This window comes from Myxocyprinus asiaticus, chromosome 3 (genome assembly GCF_019703515.2).
Source record: "Myxocyprinus asiaticus isolate MX2 ecotype Aquarium Trade chromosome 3, UBuf_Myxa_2, whole genome shotgun sequence".
In the NCBI taxonomy this organism is placed as follows: domain Eukaryota; kingdom Metazoa; phylum Chordata; class Actinopteri; order Cypriniformes; family Catostomidae; genus Myxocyprinus; species Myxocyprinus asiaticus.
In genome coordinates, this window is record NC_059346.1 from 66,995,825 (window position 1) to 67,020,085 (window position 24,261).

Consider the following 24,261-nt stretch of genomic DNA (forward strand, 5'->3'; position numbering starts at 1 on the left):
TTTATCTCTGCGTCGTCATGGTTATGAGTGATTTTTTTTGTATGGGTGTTTCCGTTGGGTTCATTTACTACTGTAGTAAATGTGGGGCTTGTTGAAATATGTCAAAAACATTTACAGTCACACAGATTCCTCTGAAGATTTGTATGTGCGGCTGCTGTAGTCATTTTGATATCACTAAACATCCAGCAAAGTTTCAATTCATCGTCACACCTGGTCACACTGAAGCAGACAAACACTCATGATTCTGAATCAGCTCACAGCTCATGATCACAGAGCTTAAGAACAGAGAGGATAAAATAGTATTCTGGTTATTTTCAATTATACTTATACTTTTCAATTATAATTAGATCTGGCCCTTGAATGTGTTTGGACAGGCAGTGTTCCAAGAGTGCTTAATCTTACAGTTCAATTAATATTTTTAGTTTGAAAAAACTGCACACCAAAAATCACTCATACAATTAATACAAGTACTTCACATCGATAACTAATATTGATTCATGCTGTATTGCCAGAGGGGAACTGGCCCCCCCACAGTGAGTCTGGTTTCTCCCAAGGTTATTTTTCTCCATTAACCAACATCTTATGGAGTTTTGTGTTCCTTGCCACAGTCGCCTTCGGCTTGCTCACTGGGGGCCTAAAGACAAATCATTTTCAATCATGTTTTTCATTTAAACTGCTCAATGAGGACTTTAAGACATTTCAGCATTTTCTGTAACAGCATCATTTTCTGTAAAGCTGCTTTGAAACTATGTGTGTTGTGAAAAGTGCTAATCGTGAAAATTACTTGATTGTTTTTTTTCTTCTTCTGAATCCCAGAGCATGTGTTTTCTCTGGCGAGTGATTTTGCCTCCACTGAGATGCAGGCGTTTGAAAGTCAAAGTGTCAGTGTTTTTCCAGGGTTTCTACCTGAGCTCTGGGTTTTTTTTGTGTTTTTTGTTAGTAGTGAGCAGAGCCGGAAATGGACAACCTGGATTGGATCTGGAGCCAAGTGATTACAAAACACTTTAAAGGGATAATTCATCCAAAAATGGAAATTCTCTCATCATTTACTCTTCATGCCATCCCAGATGTGTATGAGTTTCTATCTTCTGCAGAACACAAATGAAGATTTTTAGAAGAATAATTTCAGCTCTGTAGGTTCATACAATGCAAGTAAATGGTGACCAGAACTTTGAAGTTCCAAAAAGGAGATAAAGTCAGCATAAAAGTCATCCATAAGACTCCAGCGGTTTAATCAATGTCTTTTGAAGTGATCCATTTGATTTTGGGTGAGAACAGACCAAAATATCACTCCTTTTTCACTGTACATCTTGCCATTGCAGTCTCTAGGCACGATCATGATTTCAAGCTCGATTTCACTTCCTAGAGCTTGATGCATGTGCAGAGTGCTAAATAGCGCTATAGATGAAATTACTCTGACAGTGCAGGAAAACCGTGTTTCCGTGTTCTTTCGAGCAGCAGATTTCAATGGTGGAAATAGGCAGCGCTGCAGTTTTAATAATCTTTTAAGCTTTATAGAATGTAATAATGTCTTTTAATGTTACTAAAAGTTATTATAAAGGAATATTTATGGTTTACTGTGAAGAAAGTCATTTCTGAAATATCGGCAAAACAAGTTTAAACTTAGTTCAATAAGCCTGTATGATTATGTGGTACATGAAACAGGTTGATGAATACACATACACATCCAAGAATTTGGGTACTTAAAAATGAAAACTACCATCAGATATACAATATGTGTCTTATCTGCTTAAATTATTAACCCACATACAATAAATAATATTATTTTTCTTCAATATGATAATATTCCATATCAAAACTTAATAACAGCCATTTCGATTGAACAATATTATTTACTGAATTCAAATTGACCCGAAGTGGGTTCCTCCTGTTATATCGTATATACTGCATATATATATGTATATATGGTGGTCTTGATAATATAAGATCATCGCTTGACCTCATATCTGTCACAGCAACAGCACTTTGGAAATTAAAAACAGTCATTTGCAATCAGAGTTTGCGTAATTTCTTTGTAAAAAAAAAAGTTCATATCAACCAACAGCTGCTGCGGGTCAATTGTGTCTAACAGAGCGGATGCGATAACAATGATGGTGACCCGTGAATTATCATAATTTATGAAAAATCCAGAGTTTTTCCTGATGCAACGATCTGGTGGAAATTTAAAGAAGCCCTACTCTCCAATAATCTGTGGGAAACAGGGTGTATCAACCCCACAAACAGCACTTTTTGGGCAGTTTCAGTGCAAACTGAGCGAAGCACCCATAGACAACGGTTCTTCTCTGGGCTACAAAAAGAATCTGGAAGGGGCGGGCGGAGTGTTTGTTTGTAAACAGTAACTTCATCTAAAGGAAGTGTAATCAAGCTTCAAATCATGATCACTAAAGAGACTGCTGTCAAGATGTACAGTGAAAAAGTGCTATTTTGGTCTGTGGATTAACATGGATTAAAACACTATAGTCTTATGGATTACTTTTATGCTGACTATATCTCCTTTTTGGAGCTTCAAAGTTCTGGTCACCATTTACTTGCACTGTATGGAGCTACAGAGCTGAAATATTCTTCTAAAAATCTTAATTTGTGTTCAGCAGAAGAAAGAAAGTCATACACATCTGGGATGACATGAAGGTGAGGAAATTTTACTTTTTGGTTCAACTATCCCTTTAAGTGGGAGGGGAAATCATGTCACTCAGTTTCACTCACATAAGCGGTTTCAGTCTGTGCGTTGTTTGGTGACACAATGTTTTAGGCTCTAGATTCTTTTGGAACTATTTTCATAGGCGGAGAAGAAATTAAGAGAATAAACAAAAAAAAAAAATGTCCTTAAAATGTAAATTACTCAATATCATTGTGTTGTTTGACAAACTGTTTTATAAAAGCAACATCACAATCATAACTGTGCTGTTGTTCTGAATATCAGCACAGCTGTGATTACTGATGTTCAGAACAACAGCAGTCTTGCGTGTATTATACTGACTAATTTAATATCTGCAGACAGCATCTCTGACATTCGATCAACTACAACAGACAATTATTTTGACTCGTCGCTCAGTTTGTAAAGAAAAAAAAAACTATTTAAATTGATACACTTATAATGGAAGTCTATGGGACATGTACACTGGCGGCCAAAAGTTTGAATTTTGCTCTTATGGAAAGAAATTGGTACTTTTATTCACCAAAGTGGCATTCAACTGATCACAATGTATAGTCAGGTCATTAATAACATGAAAAATTACTATTACAATTTGAAAAAAATGTTGAGAACTTCTTAAACTACTTCAAAGAGATCTCATCAAAAAATCCTCCACGTGCAGCAATGACAGCTTTGCAGATCCTTATTATTCTAGCTGTCAGTTTGTCCAGATACTCAGGTGATATTTCACCCCACACTTCCTGTAGCACTTGCCATAGATGTGGCTGTCTTGTCGGGCACTTCTCACACACCTTACAGTCTAGCTGATCCCACAAAATCTCAATGGGGTTAAGATCCATAACACTCTTTTCCAATTATCTGTTGTCCAATGTCTGTGTTTCTTTGTCCACTCTAACCTTTTCTTTTTGTTTTTCTGTTTCAAAAGTGGCTTTTTCTTTGCAATTCTTCCCATAAGGCCTGCACCCCTGAGTCTTCTCTTTACTGTTGTACATGAAACTGGTGTTGAGCGGGTAGAATTCAATGAAGCTGTCAGCTGAGGACATGTGAGGCGTCTATTTCTCAAACTAGAGACTCTGATGTACTTATCCTCTTGTTTAGTTGTACATCTGGTCTTCCACATCTCTTTCTGTCCTTGTTAGAGCCAGTTGTCCTTTGTCTTTGAAGACTGTAGTGTACACCTTTGTATGAAATCTTCAGTTTTTTGGCAATTTCAAGCATTGTATAGCCTTCATTCCTCAAAACAATGATTGACTGATGAGTTTCTAGAGAAAGCTGTTTCTTTTTTGCCATTTTTTACCTAATATTGACCTTAAGACATGCCAGTCTATTGCATAATGTGGCAACTCAAAAACAAACACAAAGACAATGTTAAGCTTCATTTAATGAACCAAATATCTTTCAACTGTGTTTGATATAATGGCAAGTGATTTTCTAGCACCAAATGATCAATTTAGCATGATTACTCAAGGATAAGGTGTTGGAGTGATGGCGGCTGTCTAGATTTGATCAAAAATGACTTTTTTCAAATAGTGATGGTGCTGTTTTTAACATCAGTAATGTCCTGACTATACTTTGTGATCAGTTGAATGCCACTTTGGTGAATTAAAGTACCAATTTACTTCCGAAACAGCAAAATCTGTACATTATTCCAAACATTTGGCCACCAATGTATAAAGAACCACAAATAAATGCTTAAAATGCAACTATCACTGTTTTTTCCTACTATAACCATAACTCTGAACCAATGTTTGCATGAGAGTGTTATAAAATCACTTACCAACCCTGACTGTGCAGAGATATATATTTAATATTTTAACAATGTCATGGCCAGCTAAAAAAATAAACCTGGTTACGTTTGCTTGGTATCAGTGTAAGGGTAGCAGAAAGTGGTGTCATGACTATTTGTAAAAGCGCTGCTTACATGGAACAAACTCCAGCCACAGGAATTACATCAGCAACACAACCAGAAGTTCATCTGTGTAAAAAAAAAAAGTCCTACATCAATTTAGACACTTTACAGATCAAATAATAAGAGCATAGAATAAAAATGTAGAGTTCTGGCAAACTAGCCACAAGCTTGCCACAAATTTGCCACTCATTATTTTCACATGCAAATGAGGTTGTGATTCGTAGCAAATGTTTATCAGAAGTTTGCAGCTCATCACCTGTAGTGGTGAACCAGCAGCAAACATTTGGCAACAATGGACAAATTGCCACAAAGTTAATTTGCATGTGAAAATTATCAGTGGCAAATTTGACACGAACTCTCGATTTTGTAAGGGAGTTTTTAATGAAGCATTCATACAATCTTCACTTCTTTTAAACCCTCTGAAAAGCTGGTCCCATAGACTTCCATTGTAAATGTCTTTTCCTGTAACACATTTCCTTTTTACAAACTGAGGGATGAGTTGACGTTATTATCAGTGGTAATCAACAACACAGAAATTAAGTTGAATATAATCAGAAACATTAATTAAATCTTCTTGAAAACATTGTCAAATGTAGATGTCAATTAAAGATGCTACTGAAAAAGATTAAACAAGTTCAGGTGATCATGCATGGAGAAGATCAGATAAATGTTCTGTTCACACTGAATACACAGGAGGAATAGTGCCGGAAGCTTTCAGTTATGATACTTAAAAAGCGCAGTAGAGATGCGCTTGTCCATGACGTGATCCAATGGGATGAATTACAATCATTTGTTGTTCATGTGTTTGTAAATGTTGTCAGTCACAGTTGATTGATATTAAGTGTGATCAAATGAGAATACATTCAGGAAATAAAAATAAAAAAATGTGTTAAGCTTAAAGACATATTTAGTTGCAGCTCCTGTATGGATCAGGTGTTTGGACTGTTGGGCTGTTGTCTCTGTCGACATTCTAGTGTTAAAATTCCTCATCACCGTCTGTAATGGAGCTCAGATGAAAACGTGGTATGGTGGATGTTTGTTGAGGTGTGTAATGGAGGAGGGCTGTGGAGTTTGGTTTGGTGCTGGAGTGCTCATCATCAGATGAAGGTGGAGTCGAGCGCGCTGCTGTCGTGAGTGTTGCGAGCTCGAGCCTCAAACAGCTGCTTGATCAGAGCAGATTTCTCCTGCTCCAGTTGAGTGATGCGCTCACTTTTCTCTGTAACTTCCTGTAAGATAGGAAATCACAGTGATACCGATGGAATAATAGGGCCGAAAATATCAACATGCTCAGTCAACCCCTTATAATGATGTTACATTCTTCTAGTTAATGTAAAATAAAATATTAACAGGTTCATTCTATCTTGAGCTGAAAAGTTTTTAATAACACTGTCAGAAGACAGAAGAGAATGTTACTTGATTTGACCGTTTTGTGAACACAAAAACAGAGTAAAGTTACACCTTCTCAATAGTTCAATGGTCTGGAGCCATTTATTCAATTTATACTACAGCAGAGTTGGGCAGTATGATGGTGTCATGAGTCTGACCTGTGTGAGGAGTCGGTTCTGCTCCTTCAGTATGAGGATGGCCTGAGGAGGTGCAGGAGGAGCGCTGTAGGAGCTGCTGGCAGACAGTGAGCTCCCAGATGGCAGCGCCTGCAGAACACCACAGACACACTGAATATTCAGACAATACTCATTCTCAATGACATGGTGTTTGATTATTAATGGCTGTCTGGACAGATCAGCTGGACAAATAAATTAATCTCTTTTGTGCAGTGAGAATCTTTCATTAATTTCAGAAAAATATTGCTGCTAAAATAAATCAGAGCAAATTATCTTGAAATTATCAAACAAACAACATATTTTATTCACATATTTAGAAAAACTGACACTTATGATTGATCACCTTAATTAAAAAAATAACATGAGTAAACATAAATAACAGATCTAACTGAAAGAATGTTTAATACAAACCGTCTCAGAGAATGAAATCAAATCATTCAGACAGCGTGTCACTTCCTGTAGTTTAGGCAGAAGAAGATCCATCCGACTCTGACAAGATTCAGCGAAAAACTCCTGATGAAATAGAGCACCAATGGATGATCATTAAAATAATAACATAATGATGAATATATTAGTATTTAATTTAAATACGTTGATGAGTTTGAGGCTGAACTACTGAGGGTTTTTTCAAATTGACTAAAACCATCATATATGAGTAAAATTACTGTAACGTGCAAACATTATCGTATAGAGTGGACGTACAGTTGATTGATGACTTTGGCCAACTTGTCTCTGTGTCTCAGTGACATTGTGGATCCGGGTCTGGTACCATTCTCTGGCTTGCTCCAACACATCCAGCCCGGCCAGAAGAGAATCTTTCTCCTGTTCCAGCTCCTTCATCTGCTTTAACTGACAGGACAACAGGAAATACGCAGCATTACAACAGGAAACATGCAGTTTTACAACAGGAAATATGCAGTATTACAAAAGGAAACGTGCAACAATACAACAGGAAACATGTACTATTACAACAGGACACGCGCAGCATTATAACAGGAAACGCACAGCATTACAACAGGAAATGAACAACATTACAACAGATACCATGCAGCATTACAAAAGGAAGCGTGCAGCATTACAACAGGAAATGGAAATGTGCAGCATTACAACAGGAAACACGCAGCATTACAACAGGAAATGGAAAAGCGCAGCATTACAACAGGAAACATGCAACATTACAACAGGAAACAGCCAGCATTACAACAGGAAACGTACTATTACAACAGGACACGCGTAGCATTCTAACAGGAAACGGCCAGCATTACAACAGGAAACGGCCAGCATTACAACAGGAAATGGCCAGCATTAAAATAGGAAACAGCCAGCAGTACAACAGGAAATGGCCAGCATTACAACAGGAAATGGCCAGCATTACAACAGGAAACAGCCAGCATTACAACAGGAAATGGCCAGCATTACAACAGGAAACGGCCAGCATTACAACAGGAAATGGCCAGCATTACAACAGGAAATGGCCAGCATTACAACAGGAAATGGCCAGCATTACAACAGGAAATGCGCAGCATTACAACAGGAAATGGAAATGCGCAGCATTACAACAGGAAACAAGCATTAATACAACAGGACACGCAGCATTACAACAGGAAACATGTACTATTACAACAGAACACGCGTAGCATTCTAACAGGAAACACGCAGCATTACAACAGGAAATGGAAATGGCCAGCATTACAACAGGAAATGGCCAGCATTACAACAGGAAATGCGCAGCATTACAACAGGAAATGGCCAGCATTACAACAGGAAATGCGCAGCATTACAACAGGAAATGGAAATGCGCAGCATTACAACAGGAAACAAGCATTAATACAACAGGACACATGCAGCATTACAACAGGAAACATGTACTATTACAACAGGAAACGCGTAGCATTCTAACAGGAAATGCACAACATTACATATGATGTAATACCATGATACCATGCAGCATTACAACAGGAAATGTGCAGTATTACAACAGGAAATGGAAATGCGCAGCATTACAACAGGAAACAAGCATCAATACAACAGGAAACTTGCAGCATTACAACAGGAAACACACAGAAATACAACAGGAAACATGTTCTATTACAAAAGGACATGCACAGCATTACAACAGGAAACTTGCAACATTACAATTGGATTAGATTGATGTTTATTTTAAAGTGTCATTTGAATTAAGAAATATTTTGGGTTGAATTTTTTCATGTTACAATAAATTAATTGACTTTTTCCAAATCAAAATCGACTAGTAGAAGTGAAGGGTGTTCTGATAAAATCACTGTTAATGCAAGCCATTAATTGTGTCAGTAGATGAAAATGATTAATAATACATACATTCTCTATAATTTAATGGAGCATAAATCCAAACCTTGACAAGAACCATATTTTCCATAAATATAAAATGAGCATGTCACTGTCATAGAAATATGCCTGACATTCAAGGATGCAGTTAACGTACAAAGAACGCAAGTCCATATTTCTATTCTTCTAATTCCTTGCATACAGTCCACTTACATCACCAACATCTTATGAATGTTTCGTCTTTGTTTATATCGCTGGTGCAAGTCCCTGTCTCCCAAACAGTTCCCATAACTTATAACTGTCTTGTCTATTAACAAAAAGGCAAATAGTAATAAAACATTTATCATATATTGTCTACAAATATGCGGATTGGATATCTTTCTGAGATTTTATTCACAAACTTAAAACTTGCGCAAATCCAGCAGTTTCTTCCTGTGAAGTGCATATTCCTGTGAATCATAGATCTTCATAGTCTATGATCATAGATAGTCTTTTAATCCTTAGCTAGCCAACAAAAGTGCCTAGCCAGGTTTAAATCCCTGTTGCGCTGACAGGGCACGTTGTAACACTGCATTACAATGCATTACACCTCAGCAGAAATCCAGATTTGTCAGACCAGGCGATGTTTTTCTATTCGTCTACTGTCCGGTTTTGGTGAGCCTGTGCCCACTTCAGCCTCAGTTTCCTGTTCTAAGCTGACAGTAGTGGTACCCGGAGGGGTCTTCTGCTGCTGTAGCCCATACTGTTGTGTGTTCGGAAACACTCTTCTGCATAGCACTGTTGTAACACGTGTTTATTTGTGTTACTGTCACCTTCCTGTCAGCTCAAACCAGTCTGGCAATTCTCCTCTGGCCTCTGTCATTAACAAGCAGTTTTAGCCCACAGAACTGCAGCTCGTTGGATGTTTTTTGTTTTTCGCACCATTCTCTTTACACTCTAGCGACTGTTGCACGTGAAAATCCCAAGAGATCTGGCACCAACAATTATGCCACGCTCCAAATCACTGAGATCACATTTTTCCCCATTCTGATGGTTGATGTGAACATTAACTGAAGCTCCTGACCCGTATCTGCATGATGTTATACACTGCACTGCTGCCACATGATTGGCTGATTAGATAATCGCATGAATAAGTAGATGTTTAAATTGAAATCAGACGTTTAAATTGTGTTGTGTTAATTTGATGTTATCGTAAATTGGTATATGTCTCATCACTGTCACGACTGCTATGTTGATCGGAACTCACCCAAGAATTTCACACACTATTGCACTTGTGTATATGGCTGTGTGACAATAAAGTGATTTGATTTGATTTGATGTACAGGTGTACCTAATAAAGTGCTCAGTGAGTGTATATACTGTATACTGTATATATACATCTGCATTATATCGGCCTATCTGCCATCCTGCTGTCTAGATATCAGCATCACCATTAAAAAAGCCCATATCGGTCGATCACTAATGTTTATGTACAAACAACATTTATTTTTATAAATAAATGAAAACATTATATTAAAAAATATTATAAATAAATAGAGACAAGGGCCCGAAGAAGCTCAGTTCTAACAAATTCATCATACAACATTCCAATGAAATATTGTGCATACAGACTGAAATCACATTTTTTTGTTACAAACAAAACTGTCTCTACTTTTCAGTGAGACAAACTGCAGTTTCAACTCTTTTTAAATGGGTGAAACAAATAGGGAAATGGGGGGGGGGGTGATGCTTTGTGCTGGTGTCAGGCACTGTGAGTATAAGTGTAGAGGGCCGTCGAAAGGGAAAATCCTCTTTGTATAGAGAGAGACGGGTGAATGCAGATACAGTTAAAGTCACAGACAGACAATATCACGACAAAACTAACACACTGTTACGAGATCTATTACAAGACAAATGCACATCAGGAAAGTAACCCAGAACAGAAACTTTGCAATTGAAGGCCCAATCACTGATTTCACAGACATTATAAGAGAAAGAAAAGAAGTTAATATCACAGTTACTCCATAAACAAAACAACCATCACAGACAAGATCTCAATAAAATATCCATCTGCATGTGAAATCAACAGAACTCGTATCTCTGTCTCTCTGTCTGTCTGTCTGTCTGTCTGTCTGTCTGGTATCTCACTCACCCAGACGTAGAAGCTCAAGGCTCTGCTGGAGAACAGGCTGCTACTCAGAGGGATGAAGACCGTGGTGTATGTGGCCCACAAAGACTCACCGGCGTCCAGGCCCCGGGGTCCAACACGATTGACCACCATGAGGGGGAGGGGGGAGAGGGAGAGAGAGGCAGAGCTGCCAGAGACCAGCAGACAAACCAGAGAATCACAGAGAGAGAGAGAGAGAGAGAGAAAAAGAGAGAGACAGGGGAATGTAAACGCAGGGCGGAGCGACAGGCAGCGAGAGAAAGACATCACGAGGGGTTGAGGGGGCTGGTTTGTTACAGAATATTCTGTCTTTTTAAACCACATTAAACACATCAGTAATATTAATATACTCATATTCGTACCCTCCAGTCCTCTGAGATTACGACTCTCTTATGTGTAATATCACTTCCATCTCCACCATCAAATCTAAATGAAAACAGACCCTTTTCTGTCCACCTCTAACTGCTGACTGCCTCTTTTTTCCCATATATGTCACTGAATTTAACAACTGCATGATGTACTCTTCTTGTAAAGCGACCTTGAGCTTTGGAAAGTCACTATATCAATTAAACATTACTTTTATTAATCGTCTGTTGAATGAAATTCTGCTTTTGCACTTATGGAAGTTTGTCATGGAAACAAACACCAGATCTGCTAATGGAAACTACTGAAGAAGTGATTCTAATGAAGCTCCAGATACTCACTAGAGCAGGGGTTCTCAACCCTGTTCCTGGAGCCCCCCAACACTAGATATTTTGGATATCTCCCTAATCAAACACACCTGATTCAACTTATCAGCTCGTTAGTAGAGACTCCAAGACCTAAACTGGGTGTGTCAGATAAGGGAGATGTGCAAAATGTGCAGTGCAGTGTTGGGGGGCCTCCAGGAACAGGGTTGGGAACCACTGCACTAGAGAAACAACATTGAGAGCCGTTTTGACATTTATGCTGAAAAAACTACAACAATGCATCCAAATTAATATTTTCACACACAAAACCATCTTAAAACTTTAACTAGACACCAGTCAGACAGAAAAACACATTTCTAATTCCTTGTGAATCAACATAGACACTATGAGCCGAACAATAATACATAATTAGAAATATTATTTAAAGCAAAATGCACGCATGTAGCTGGTTGTAAACTTTTTAAGCAAGGCAATAAGATACAGTCTTTTTACAGTTGTGTCTATTACAGACGTTAAGAGGGGTGTGCCTGAAAATCAAGTTCCTGGTTTGGAAATGTACAAATAGTGACTTGACAATGAATATTCCTTTATAATAGAAAAAATGCTTATAACCAAAACAAGAGGTTAGCTAACAAATTTTCCATCTACAATGACATTTAATCATTTGATATGTCTGTGAAGTCAATAATACGAGTAGCAGTTTGTCAATAATTTTGAACCAGAAATCCAAACTTGTCAAAAGCAACACAAACACTGGGACACTATATCTTCTGTAAGTTATATTTGTTCTACATAAAACTTGTTTCTTAAATGATGGGCTGCAAAATACAGTGCATTCAGAAAGTATTCAGTCCCCTTCATTTTTTTCACATTTTGTTATGTTGCAGCTTTATGCTAAAATGTTTTAAATTATAATTTTTTTCAAATCAATCTACACTCCATACCCATAATGACAATGATTTTTGATAACTTTGAAATTTATTAAAAAGAAGAAAACTGAATTATCACATTGACATAAGTATTCAGACCCTTTGCTGTGACACTTGAAATTGAACTCAGGTGCATCACATTTCTCTAGATCATCTTTGAGATATTTCTACACTTTGATTGGAGTCCACCTGTGGCAAATTCAATTGATTGGACAAGATTTGGATAGGCACCCACCTGTCTATATAAGGTCTCACAGCTGAAAATGCATATCAAAGCAAAAACCAAGCCATGAGGTCAAAGGAACTGCCTGCAGAGCTCAGAGACAGGATTGTGTTGAGGCAAAGATTGGGGAAGGCTACAAAAAAACTTTGGTTGCATTGAAGGTTCCAAAGAGCACAGTGGCCTCCATCATTCTTAAATGGAAGAAGTTTGGAACAACCAGGACTCTTCCTAGAGCTGGCCGCCCAGCCAAACTGAGCAATCGGGGGAGAAGGGCCTTGGTAAGAACCAAGAAACTGATGGTCACTCTGGTTGAGCTCCAGTGATCATGTGTGGAGATGGGAGAAACTTGCAGGAGGACAACCATCACTGCAACACTCCACCGATCTGGGCTTTATGGCAGAGTGACCAGACGGAAGACACTCCTCAGTACAAGACACATAAAAAAGCACCTAAAGGACTCTCAGACTGTGAGAAACAAGATTCTCTGGTCTGATGAAATGAAGATTGAACTGTTTGGCCTCAATTCCAAGCATCATGTCTGGAGAAAACTAGGCACCGCTCATCACCTGCACAATACCATCCCAGCGGTGAAACATGGTGGTGGTAGCATCATGCTGTGGGGGTGTTTTTCAGCGGCAGGGACTGGGGGAATAGGGTTGCTCCAATACCAAAATTTTGGCTTCGGTACGATACCAGCCCTGGTCCCTCGGTATCAATACTAAATCGATACTATAATCAACAAATAAAAAACCTCCGATTTTTGATGAAATTACACAGAAAACGACTTGATTAAAAGAACTGCATAAAGTCTCACAGATACAGATGTATCTGTGATTTGTGTTTTCTATTTTAATTAAATGTTATGATGAAATGGTGTTTAATCAAATTGATACATATAGTTTTCATCAAATAAAAATATTATTATTATTATTTTTATTTAATTTTTACCAAAAAAATTTCAATTTTATTTTTGGTAAAATAAAATGCTGCACAAGAGAGCTTCACAGTATTAATGAAAACATTAATGAAAAATCTGATTACCTGTAAAACACACTTGCATTTGTGATATTGCTTATAGATAATAACAATAATAATATTAAAACAACCATTTAATATGATATAATTGTTATTACGAGTATTATTGCTATTTTTTTTAATATTACATTTTTACCCAGTAGTTATATTTTTCTGTATTCAATTTCAAACATCCAGTTAAATAGATGTTTCATTTAAGTGGGACTTTTAATTTGACAGACCTTGTTTCTCCAGTTTTTTACAGGTTAGTTATATCAGGCTTCCCATTAATGCTGGGATAATCCCGTTGCAACTCTCGAGCTGAAATCTCCAAGCTGCACCAGATTTCATTTAAGTGTTAACAGCTGTTTATACTCTAAACACAGAGCATGAAAATGAAATACCAGCAGTATGTGTTGTGTTTGTGTGTGAGTGTGAGCATGAGTGTGTATGTGTGTGTGAAGCAGATGACAGAGCAGAGCGGCACCTCTTGTTCATTCTATAGCATGCAGCGCATGTAACTGTATAATATGATCAAACTTGGCCATATCCAGAGGTTTTTTATTTTATTTTCAAATTGTCATTGATTTCATCTCAAAACTGTCACATCTCATATCATTTTGCTAATGACAGCATACTGTAATTTGGTACCGAAATTAGCAACAAGATGATATCGTACCATTTTAATTTGTTTGGTATCGCGATATTTGTTAGAACCGGTAAACCGCCCAACCCTATGGGGGACTGGTCAGGGTTGAAGGAAAGCTGAACGCAGCAAAATACAGAGATATCCTTAATGAAAACCTGGTCCAGAGCACTCAGGACCTCAGACTGGGCTGAAGGTTCACCTTCCAACAGGACAATGACCCTAAACACACAGCCAAGACAACACAAGAGTGTCTTAGGGACAACTCTGTGAATGTCCTTGAGTGGCCCAGCCAGAGCCCAGACTTGAACCCAATCGAACATCTCTGGAGAGACCTGAAAATGGCTGTCCACCTACGGTCCCCATCCAACCTGACAGAGCTTGAGAGGATCTGCAGAGAAGAATGGCAGAAAATCCCCAAATCCAGGTGTGCAAAGCTTGTCGCATCATACCTAAAAAGACTTGAGGCTGTAAACGCTGCCAAAGGTGCTTCAACTAAGTACTGACTTAAGGGCAGTGGTGTAAAGTATTTGAGTAAATGTACTTCGTTACTGTACTTAAGTATTTTTTTGGCTACTTTGTACTTGTACTGAGTATCAAAAATATAAGCAACATTTACTCTCTACTCGACTACATTTTTGATTGAATATATGTACTCTTTACTCCACTACATTTGAACTGACACATACCGTTACTCGTTACATTGTGATTGTGCACGACAAGTCGGCAACTTTATCTGCAGTGGCTTATTTCTTGGACGGAAGAGGCGATATCGCCATCTGCAGGGTATTGAAGGTACTGGATGCTATTTGCCTATATGCGCTAAATGAGGCTACTCCACGTGAACGTGAATTAGCAGCTTGCCAAATGCCAGGTGTTTCACATAAATTAGCGACATGGCTGCAGCCACTGATGAAGCCGAACCAGCACATCATGCAGTGCCAGCACTGACGACCATCCATGGCCTTATTTGAAAGAAATGTTTTCATTTGCCGGTGTACAGAATGACTCTTACAGGATGCAGTGTCTACTTTGTTTGCCACGTACCACAAAAATAAGTGCTTTTAAGAATTCATCGTCAAATTTGAGGAAACACATTGAGGTAAGAGTCTATTTAATGGTAATTTAATGGTAAATTAGCCAAATGAATCTATACAGACCATGTCTGACTTTACAACGGTATTGTAAGCATAATGTTTGTTAACATAACTTTGCTGTTTGTTAGCAATGCCAAAAGTTAATACAGTTACTGATATGGCAAAAACCACTGCGACATGACTGTATTTTAGTTTAAAATTTTTAGTGCAATGTGAATAAATGTATCACTGAAATCTAATGATCTAATCCATTTGATTGTTGAATATGGGAAGTCTGCTAACTGATTATACATTTTGCATCAGGTGTATTTAGCTGTGAGTTTGTGATGTATTTATCATTGAATTTATATGTATTTTACTAAGTTGAAAAATAACACTGCTCCTCTTTGTTTCATTTTAATACAGAGAAAACATCCTAATCACTTGAAAAACTACTCAGACCTGACCTCGATCGCTCAGAAGAGGAAGAATGTGAGCAAAAATATGGAGCCCCTAACGAAACAACTCAAAATTGGAGAGACCAAGATCATTTCTCAAGCAACCGTTGATAAAGCTGTACTGCGATTCATTGTATACAGTCTCCAACCTTTTAGCGTGGTTGAAAAAGATTAATTTAAGGGCCTGATTCATGACTTGCAGCCTAACTCTACTGTACGATCAAGATCAACCATCTGTGCCAAGATAGAGGAAGCTGCAGGAGGAATGAAGAAAAGTGTAACAGAAGCCATGAGTGGGGTGGAATACATCTGTACAACCACTGATTGCTGGAGTTCAAGGCGGTGCAGCTTTATAGGTAAGACAGCGCACTGGATTGACCCAGACAATCTACAACGATGCTCTGCAGCACTTGCCTGTCGACAATTAAAGGGGTCGCACACGTCTGACGTACTTGCAGCTGTGATTCATGACATACACACTGAATTTGAGATCCATGAAAAAGTTGTCTGTATAACAACAGACAATGGATCAAATTTTTTGAAAGCCTTTCGTGTCTATGGAGGTGAGAACATACATGGCAACAACACAGAAAGTGCAACAGCAACCCCATCAGAAGATGAGGATGAATCTGACACTCAAGATGAGGAGAAATGTGAGGAGATTGCATATGCTGAGGTTGCTGAAATTCTAGCCAAGGATGATCTTGAATTTCATTTGCCCAAGAATCAACGTTGTGCTTGCCATCTTCTGAATCTGGTTTCCACTGTGGATGTTGACACTGCTCAATCGGATGAAACATACAAAAGGTTATCAAGATCATCCTTCTCCAAATGTTGGGCCTTGTGGAACAAGAGTGGCCGGTCCAACAAAGCTGCAGAGATGATGGAATAGGAATGTAGTATGCAGTTAATTCGTCCAAATGCCACACGATGGAACTCTTTGTTTCTTTCAGTGGAGAGGATCCTGAAGATCATGAAGGAAAAGGGTAAAGTCTCACACCATCAGCACTCGGATGCTTCATTGTGTTTATCACTCTGCTTGTGTTCGTGCCGTTCTAAACTAAAGTGTAAGAGCAGTGCAGATGTGTTAAGAGCTATCTGTCTCTTTACATTTCATTTTGTGACACAGTACATATTTTAGCCAGCAGGTGGCAGCAAAAGATAATTTTTGTGTGTAATATGAGCCAGTTGGTGACGTGAAGTGAATCCGCGTCAGCCAGTGTTTACATACAACAACGCTCCGTGATCGCTACTACACTATTAAAGCTAGGAAATAGCTTTAAATGGCTTTAAACGAACAACTTCAGCATTGCGGTTCATCACAGCTGAGACACACAACAGACTGATTAATTACACAAACTCAATGCGCTTACCTCTTACTGGACTTTCCACATTGGATACATACTGTTTAAAATGGCGGAGGACATTGCGGTTTCTATAGTGAATGACTCTTGCGCACCGGCTACCGTGAAATAGAGAGGAATACCCCCACTTGAATGGCTATTTTACCACTGAGAAAGCTGATCATCAGAAAGCTGACAGCATCTCTGCTTAGGAGTGGCAACAGGTGATCGCACAATCTCCGTCTCTCTCTCTCTCTAACACACACACACACTCTCTCACTCACACACACACACACACATCCATCCATCCTTGTTTATCCAATAACTTGTTAGAAACAGCACAAGCTGTGATACTATTTCTGAAGTGACATTTTTGAGTTACTAACGAAGGCTTGGATGCATCATTTGGTTTGAACCAGCAATGGCAGATTCTGATCCATGGCATAAGAAAGTAGTTTCATGCACAAATGCGTTTTTTGTGACCGTAGTTTTTCTTAGTTCATTGAACAGTTGTATATAAGCAATATCACAATCGCAATCGTGCTATATGGCCCTAAATCAGCACTGCTGTGATTGCCTGTGGCGGAATAATAGCAGTGCTGATGTAGGGCCATATCACACTCTTGCTCGTGTGATATTGCTTAAATATATATATATATATATATAATCCCAATCTAACAAATACAGTAGCAGGAAGAGATAACAGCCTCACTGTACACCTTTACTGAGAAGATGATAGATCATTCATGTCATATTCACTGGTGTTCAGGTGGGACTTTATACAGAAAGTCAATATAGCAATGTTATTTCTTTACCATTCCATAATCCACTCCGTTTGTGATGGTGTGGCGTCTCTGTTCATCTCGGCTCCTCCCGTGTCGTCGTGACCTCATGAACCCTGATGCAGTTTCACTCTGTGACTGAGGCAGACCAACACTCTCAACTTGCCAAAAATAGAAAGAGACAGAATGTGAGAAACAGTTGAATTATATGCAACTACTGAATTTAAAAAAAGAAAGCCATTAAATTTGTAGCCTACTAAACTTAAGTTGCAACTAAATGAAGTAGGTGGGTTTCTATAGCTCAACTAGTAGAGCATGGTGCTAACAATGCCAAGAACATGGGTTCAGTTCCCAGGGAACACACAAGCTGACACAATGTGTACCTTGAATGCACTGTAAGTCACTTTGGATAAAAGTGTCTGCCAAATACATAAATGAAATGAAGTAAATTTCAATCTGGGCAGAGTAAAAACTCCTCCAGCAGTTTGTTAAATGGCCACATGAGGGTGCTCCACCTCACTGGCTTTTGCTATTGCTTAGAATAGTGAACAGCCATTTTCCTGGTGGACTGAAGATACACTCTACAACTCTGGGAAAAACACTCGCCTTACAATGTGGATATTTTACACATGGTTCTTTAGGAACAAAGGTGCAAATAATAAGAGGATTTAAATGCTTTTGAGGCTTTAGGGGACCATCATCCACTGGCACATGAACAGAGCCGATTAACACCATCCACACTTTTCTGATGAGCCTACTGCACTGGTTTTGGGCTTCAAGGAAAAAAGGTTGGGAAACAAAGGACACTTTCCAAATGACAATGACAAATGGCGCTTTTCAAAGCGAAAATAATGCATAATTAACGAGACTTGGGTCTCTTCAGAACAAAAATGGGCATTTCCCAATGAGTGGCTTTTTTCAAACTGGGACAGGTGATTTTTTTAACCACTTAACAGGATGTGCCTACTATGCTGAGATCCCCTACTATCATTGGATAGTTAAAAAATGCCCATCCTGGTTTAGAAACACCCACAGATTGGGAAATGGACATTATTGTTCTGCAGAGACCAATACTTCAAATTAACAGGCTACATCTTCATACAAATTAACGATGCAACATAATTACTTTCATTATTAGTAACACAATAATACTTTTAAAAGTAGTATTCTCCAGCTCTGTGAATTACTGACTCGTGCTTATTACGAACTGTCATTATTAATTACTAAAATGTTAATATTGGCTATATTAAGACAATATCAAATGTAGTCAGGGATAGAAACGATGTGAAAAGTTGGGGGAGGACAAATTATGAACCTTATCAACTTGATTTAGGTGATGAATGTTACAATAAGTTAACAAATACATCTATCATATCACAACAACAACAAAATCTGTTATATTTACATTGTCTTGTAAATGCTAAGTAAGTCCAAATCATTATTTGTAATTTAATGACATGTAGATAAACATTCACTGAGCACTTTATTAGGTACACCTGTACACCTACTTATTCATGCAATTATCTAATCAGCCAATTGTGTGGCAGTATTGCAATGCATAAAATCATGCAGATACGGGTCAGGAGCTTCAGTTAATGTTCACATGAAGCATCAGAATGGGGAAAAAATGTGATGGAGCGTGGCACGATTGTTGGTGCCAGACGGGCTGGTTTGAACCTTGTTATTTTGTTCATTGCTCTGAAACATACAAAGATGACAATAAACCAAAGACTTTGTTCGCCCAGTAGTCCTTGATGAAAAGCAGTGTGCGTTGGCCATGGTAGATTACCGCTTGCATGTTCGTTCAGTGTACTGCTGAAGCAACCACTTGGCAGAGGCTTCTGCTGGGTCATAAAGCCATTGTTTTACAGAGCCTACAATTTCTGAAACTCTTAAAATATAATTTTACAAAACATGGGGAAGACATCTAGAAGGGAGACATGTGGGATGTAGAACATTTAGTACACATTAAACAGACTGTACCTCTGTCCCTCACCCTTGCTAAGATCTATTGTTATCCAGAAACACCTAGTCAGGTTTGCCTGGTGAGCTCATAATGAAGACAAGCACTAACAAGCTCTCACATGCAGTTGTGCTCCTACCAACACAATGAGAAAATTACATTAATGTCTGAAACACATTCCTATTTCAGGTTTCTTCTCATTCCCGTATGTCCAAGTATTTTGGCTATTAAGTTAACATACTGTACAAAACTAATATAATACAATATGTATCCACTATGATATTGCAGCAATTATCCAGATTTGGAATGAGATTATTAAGCAAACTGTTATCAACTCCTACATGCCAACTGAATAAAATAAGGCAAAAATAAACATTTCACACAGTGTTTAGTGAGAGATATGATTGATTTAAACACTAAAAGTGCTTGTTCTGTATATGTATTACAGTTGTAATAATAAAGTCTTAATTAACATTATTGTTATTTAACATATTGAGAAATTATTAAGTAAACTGTAGCATTTGTTTACATTATATTTTGTGATTTCTAATACCTTCTTTAGATAACATCCATGCACACTTTTGGCCTCTAGTGGGTGAGACAGGGCAGGTAAGTACTGTACAGCACCGTGAGCGACAGTGTTAACTGCTAGGACAGTTTATTTTGAACAAGAGGGGTGAACGGTTATGGAATTTAATGCGGGAGTACAATACTGAACTGATGCTGATTGATAGAAGGGAGAGCCCGCCTGTGTGTGCAATGGTGTGAGGAACTAGACGGCAAAAAAAAAAAAAAATGTTCAGTGAAAAATCAAAAGAAAATCGCAATGTATGTAATTGTATTTTATTATTAATAAAACATGGGAACTTGTTGCGTCGGCATATTTTTGCCCCCATATTTTGAATTTCAGGGATATTTTTGTCAATTTCGGTGGCATTTTTGCCCCGAGTCCACGTTAATTTCCAACACTATTGGCACTGCATCTTTCTAAGGTATATAAAAATTTGTTTTAGACATATATAGGACTAAAATGATTAGTCGACATTATCGACAATAAAAAAAAACTGTCGGCAAAAATTTCGTTGTGGAAGAGTCGTTTGATCTCATTAAACGTAACATGAGATCACATTAAACTCTTAATGATGACGCGTGAGAGCAGCACTGCAGTTCACGACTGACTGAGGAGAGGAAGAATTACACCGATCACAGTCCAGATGCACTCTAAATACAAAATAAGTCAATACAGAAGCACTCTTGTTGTGGAATAAGCAGAGTCGGAGCTCTTTAAAGGAAACACCCCAGTGTTACATCTTACATGCAGTTATATTTAATGTGTTATAGCTTTATTAAAGATCAAATAATACAGAAGCAGATCATGTAAATATCTACAAACTCCGAAACTGCCATTTCTCTGTGCGGTCAGCGCCTCTTCTATGAGTTGAGTGAATGTCCCGATCTAAGGGGGAGAGATTGAAACTGCACCCGACTGATGCACACTCTGTCACGGGGACGCTCATCCCTCGAGCGCACACGCTTAATACAGCTAGATGATAACATGATGACTCGAGACTTATTGAATCATAATATACACTATATTGCCAAGAGTATTCGCTCACCCATCCAAATAATTGAATTCAGGTGTTCCAATCACTTCCATGGCCACAGGTGTATAAAATGAAGCACCTAGGCATGCAGACTGCTTCTACAAACATTTGTGAAAGAATGGGCCGCTCTCAGAGCTCAGTGAATTCCAGCGTGGTACTGTGATAGGATGCCACCTGTGCAACAAGTCCAGTCGTGAAATTTCCTCGCTACTAAATATTCCACAGTCAACTGTCAGTGGTATTATAACAAAGTGGAAGCGATTGGGAATGACAGCAACTCCAAGGCCACGTAAAATGACAGAGCGGGGTCAGCGGATGCTGAGGCGCATAGTGCGCAGAGGTCGCCAACTTTCTGCAGAGTCAATCGCTACAGACCTCCAAAGTTCATGTGGCCTTCAGATTAGCTCAAGAACAGTGTGTAGAGAGCTTCATGGAATGGGTTTCCATGGCCGAGCAGTTGCATCCAAGCCATACATCACCAAGTGCAATGCAAAGCGTCGGATGCAGTGGTGTAAAGCACGCCGCCACTGGACTCTAGAGCAGTGGAGATGCGTTCTCTGGAGTGATGAATCATGCTTCTCCATCTGGCAATCTGATGGACGAGTCTGGGTTTGGCGGTTGCCAGGAGAACGGTACTTGTCTGACTGCATTGTGCCAACTGTGAAGTTTGGTGGAGGGGGATTATGGTGTGGGGTTGTTTTTCAGGAGCTGGGCTTGGCCCCTTAGTTCCAGTGAAAGGAACTCTGAATGCTTCAGCATACCAAGAGATTTTGGACAATTCCATGCTCCCAACTTTGTGGGAACAGTTTGGGGATGGCCCCTTCCTGTTCCAACATGACTGCGCACCATTGCACAAAGCAAGGTCCATAAAGACATGGATGAGCGAGTTTGGTGTGAAAGAACTTGACTGGCCTGCACAGAGTCCTGACCTCAACCCGATAGAGCACCTTTGGGATGAATTAGAGTGAAGACTGCGAGCCAGGCCTTCTCGTCCAACATCAGTGTCTGACCTCACAAATGCGCTTCTGAAAGAATTGTCAAAAATTCCCATAAACACACTCCTAAACCTTGTGGAAAGCCTTCCCAGAAGAGTTGAAGCTGTTATAGCTGCAAAGGGTGGGCCGACGTCATATTAAACCCTATGGATTAAGAATGGGATGTCACTTAAGTTCATATGCGTCTAAAGGCAGATGAGCGAATACTTTTGGCAATATAGTGTATGTGTCACTGTGCATTTCTTATCGTGAAGAAAATTTTCAATGTGCAGCTTCATTAATAAGAGTGAGTTTAAGATGGATTGAAGTGAACAGAAAGGTGAGAGAGGGTAGTCTTCACCCCATTATACACCGCAACAAAATACGTTTTTGATTTGTTTTTGTTTTGGCTTGTTTTCCAATATAAATATCTAAAACTCCTTTAAAACAATGTACGTTTATGTTAGCAACGTACATTTACTTTAGTTACGTTAAAATTGTTATCTGAGAATGTCGAAAATAATATTAAAAATACAAATATTTAAAAATATCTAAAACCTTTAAAAAAGATGCATTGACCTGAGAATAAGAGGTCCAGTGTTTCCTCTATATGTGTTCAGCAGCAGCGCACCGCCGCTACTAAATTATGAGCGCTGCTGCTTTGGCATAGTTCATTAATATTCATAACGCTTGCTAGCCCCAGTCAGCTGCGCGCTTTCTACACTGTGCGCAGTTGAAGGTGGCTGGTATGAAACGAAAGGGACCCCACCACACACACACACACATATGCTCACAGTGACATCACCGTTTAGCAGTCAAAGGCTGTTTGGCACAACGGAGAAACATGATACCTGACAAGACCTACATACCTCTCCTAGTGCAGCATTTCTTACAGTTTGCGACCCAAACTGGGTCACATAGCCATACATGTTGGTCGAGATGCATTTTAACAAATCCGTAATATTATTTGATAGACACGCACTCTCTCCACGAGATCAAGCGAGGCAGAAGCCTCCGTATGCACATGAAAAAGCCGCAAAAATTCAGAACAAGATGAAAAACAGTTCATCAAGTAAGCCAGGAAAATAGTTACAAATTTATGAAACGGTAAAGATCAGCAGAAATATGCGAGTATACTGACTATCAAAGTAGGATAAGCAAGTTTCTTACAAAAAAACCCTTTGTATCGTTGTGTCAAAGTTAATTTTTCATAGCTCAAACCAAAATAAATAGAAAGACATCAGTATGATGAAAAATGGTCAGCTGACACTTATTTATTCATTTTATCTGTTCTGTTAAAACTATTACTCACTGATGTATGAACCTTTTACCATGGTAACCATAGTTTCTGCCAGAATATCATAGTTACTGCAATTATTGTTACTAGGCCTACTATAAAACTTTAAATGGTATCACCTGTGTAAAAAGATTTTAGAATCTTTCAATCTTTTCCTGACTAATAAGTTGCAACCAATTTTGTTTATATATATTTTCATTTTAGTAACATTAATTGTAGTCACTGTGGTATTTTTGGCCATGGTACATGTTTGTTGGGGTTAAAAATCTGGTTCAAAAAAAGTTCAAACTGGACGCAACTGATTTGATCAATTTCAACATTATTTTGTGTGCATGTTCAAATGTTTAATTTCAGTTCAAATGTTTTTTGTGTGTGTCTAAAAATAATGATTTCTGTAAGTCTGTCTAAATTAGAAATGTTTTATTCATAAAAAATGTATATATATATATATATATATATATATATATATATATATATATATATATATAGAGAGAGAGAGAGAGAGAGAGAGAGAGAGAGAGAGAGAGAGAGAGAGAGAGAGAGCAAATACAGCATGTTACACAGTTTTGTAATTTTAAGTCCAGGTAAACACTGGGCAGAATAAGTTGAACAACCCATGAAATGGGGTGCCAACCTCACTGTGGTACAAACTTAAGACTAAAATGGTG

General features: G+C 38.5%; 1 protein-coding gene across 2 annotated transcripts in view; it reads right to left on the reverse strand.

The window, feature by feature from the left end:
• Window positions 1–4,037: 4,037 nt before the first annotated feature.
• The window catches only part of LOC127422800 (suppressor APC domain-containing protein 2-like), a 58,977-nt gene continuing 38,753 nt past the window's right edge, over window positions 4,038–24,261 (reverse strand). The window contains exons 2-7 of one of the 2 annotated variants that reach the window (XM_051666591.1): window positions 17,789–17,916; window positions 10,581–10,743; window positions 6,848–6,994; window positions 6,557–6,658; window positions 6,128–6,235; window positions 4,038–5,809 (exon numbers count right to left, since the gene is read on the reverse strand). In XM_051666591.1, the coding sequence (XP_051522551.1) occupies window positions 5,681–5,809; window positions 6,128–6,235; window positions 6,557–6,658; window positions 6,848–6,994; window positions 10,581–10,743; window positions 17,789–17,835 (696 nt within the window). In that variant the 5' untranslated portion in view covers window positions 17,836–17,916 and the 3' untranslated portion in view covers window positions 4,038–5,680. The remainder of the gene's footprint in view (window positions 5,810–6,127; window positions 6,236–6,556; window positions 6,659–6,847; window positions 6,995–10,580; window positions 10,744–17,788; window positions 17,917–24,261) is intronic. The other variant, XM_051666583.1, reaches the window with a different exon arrangement.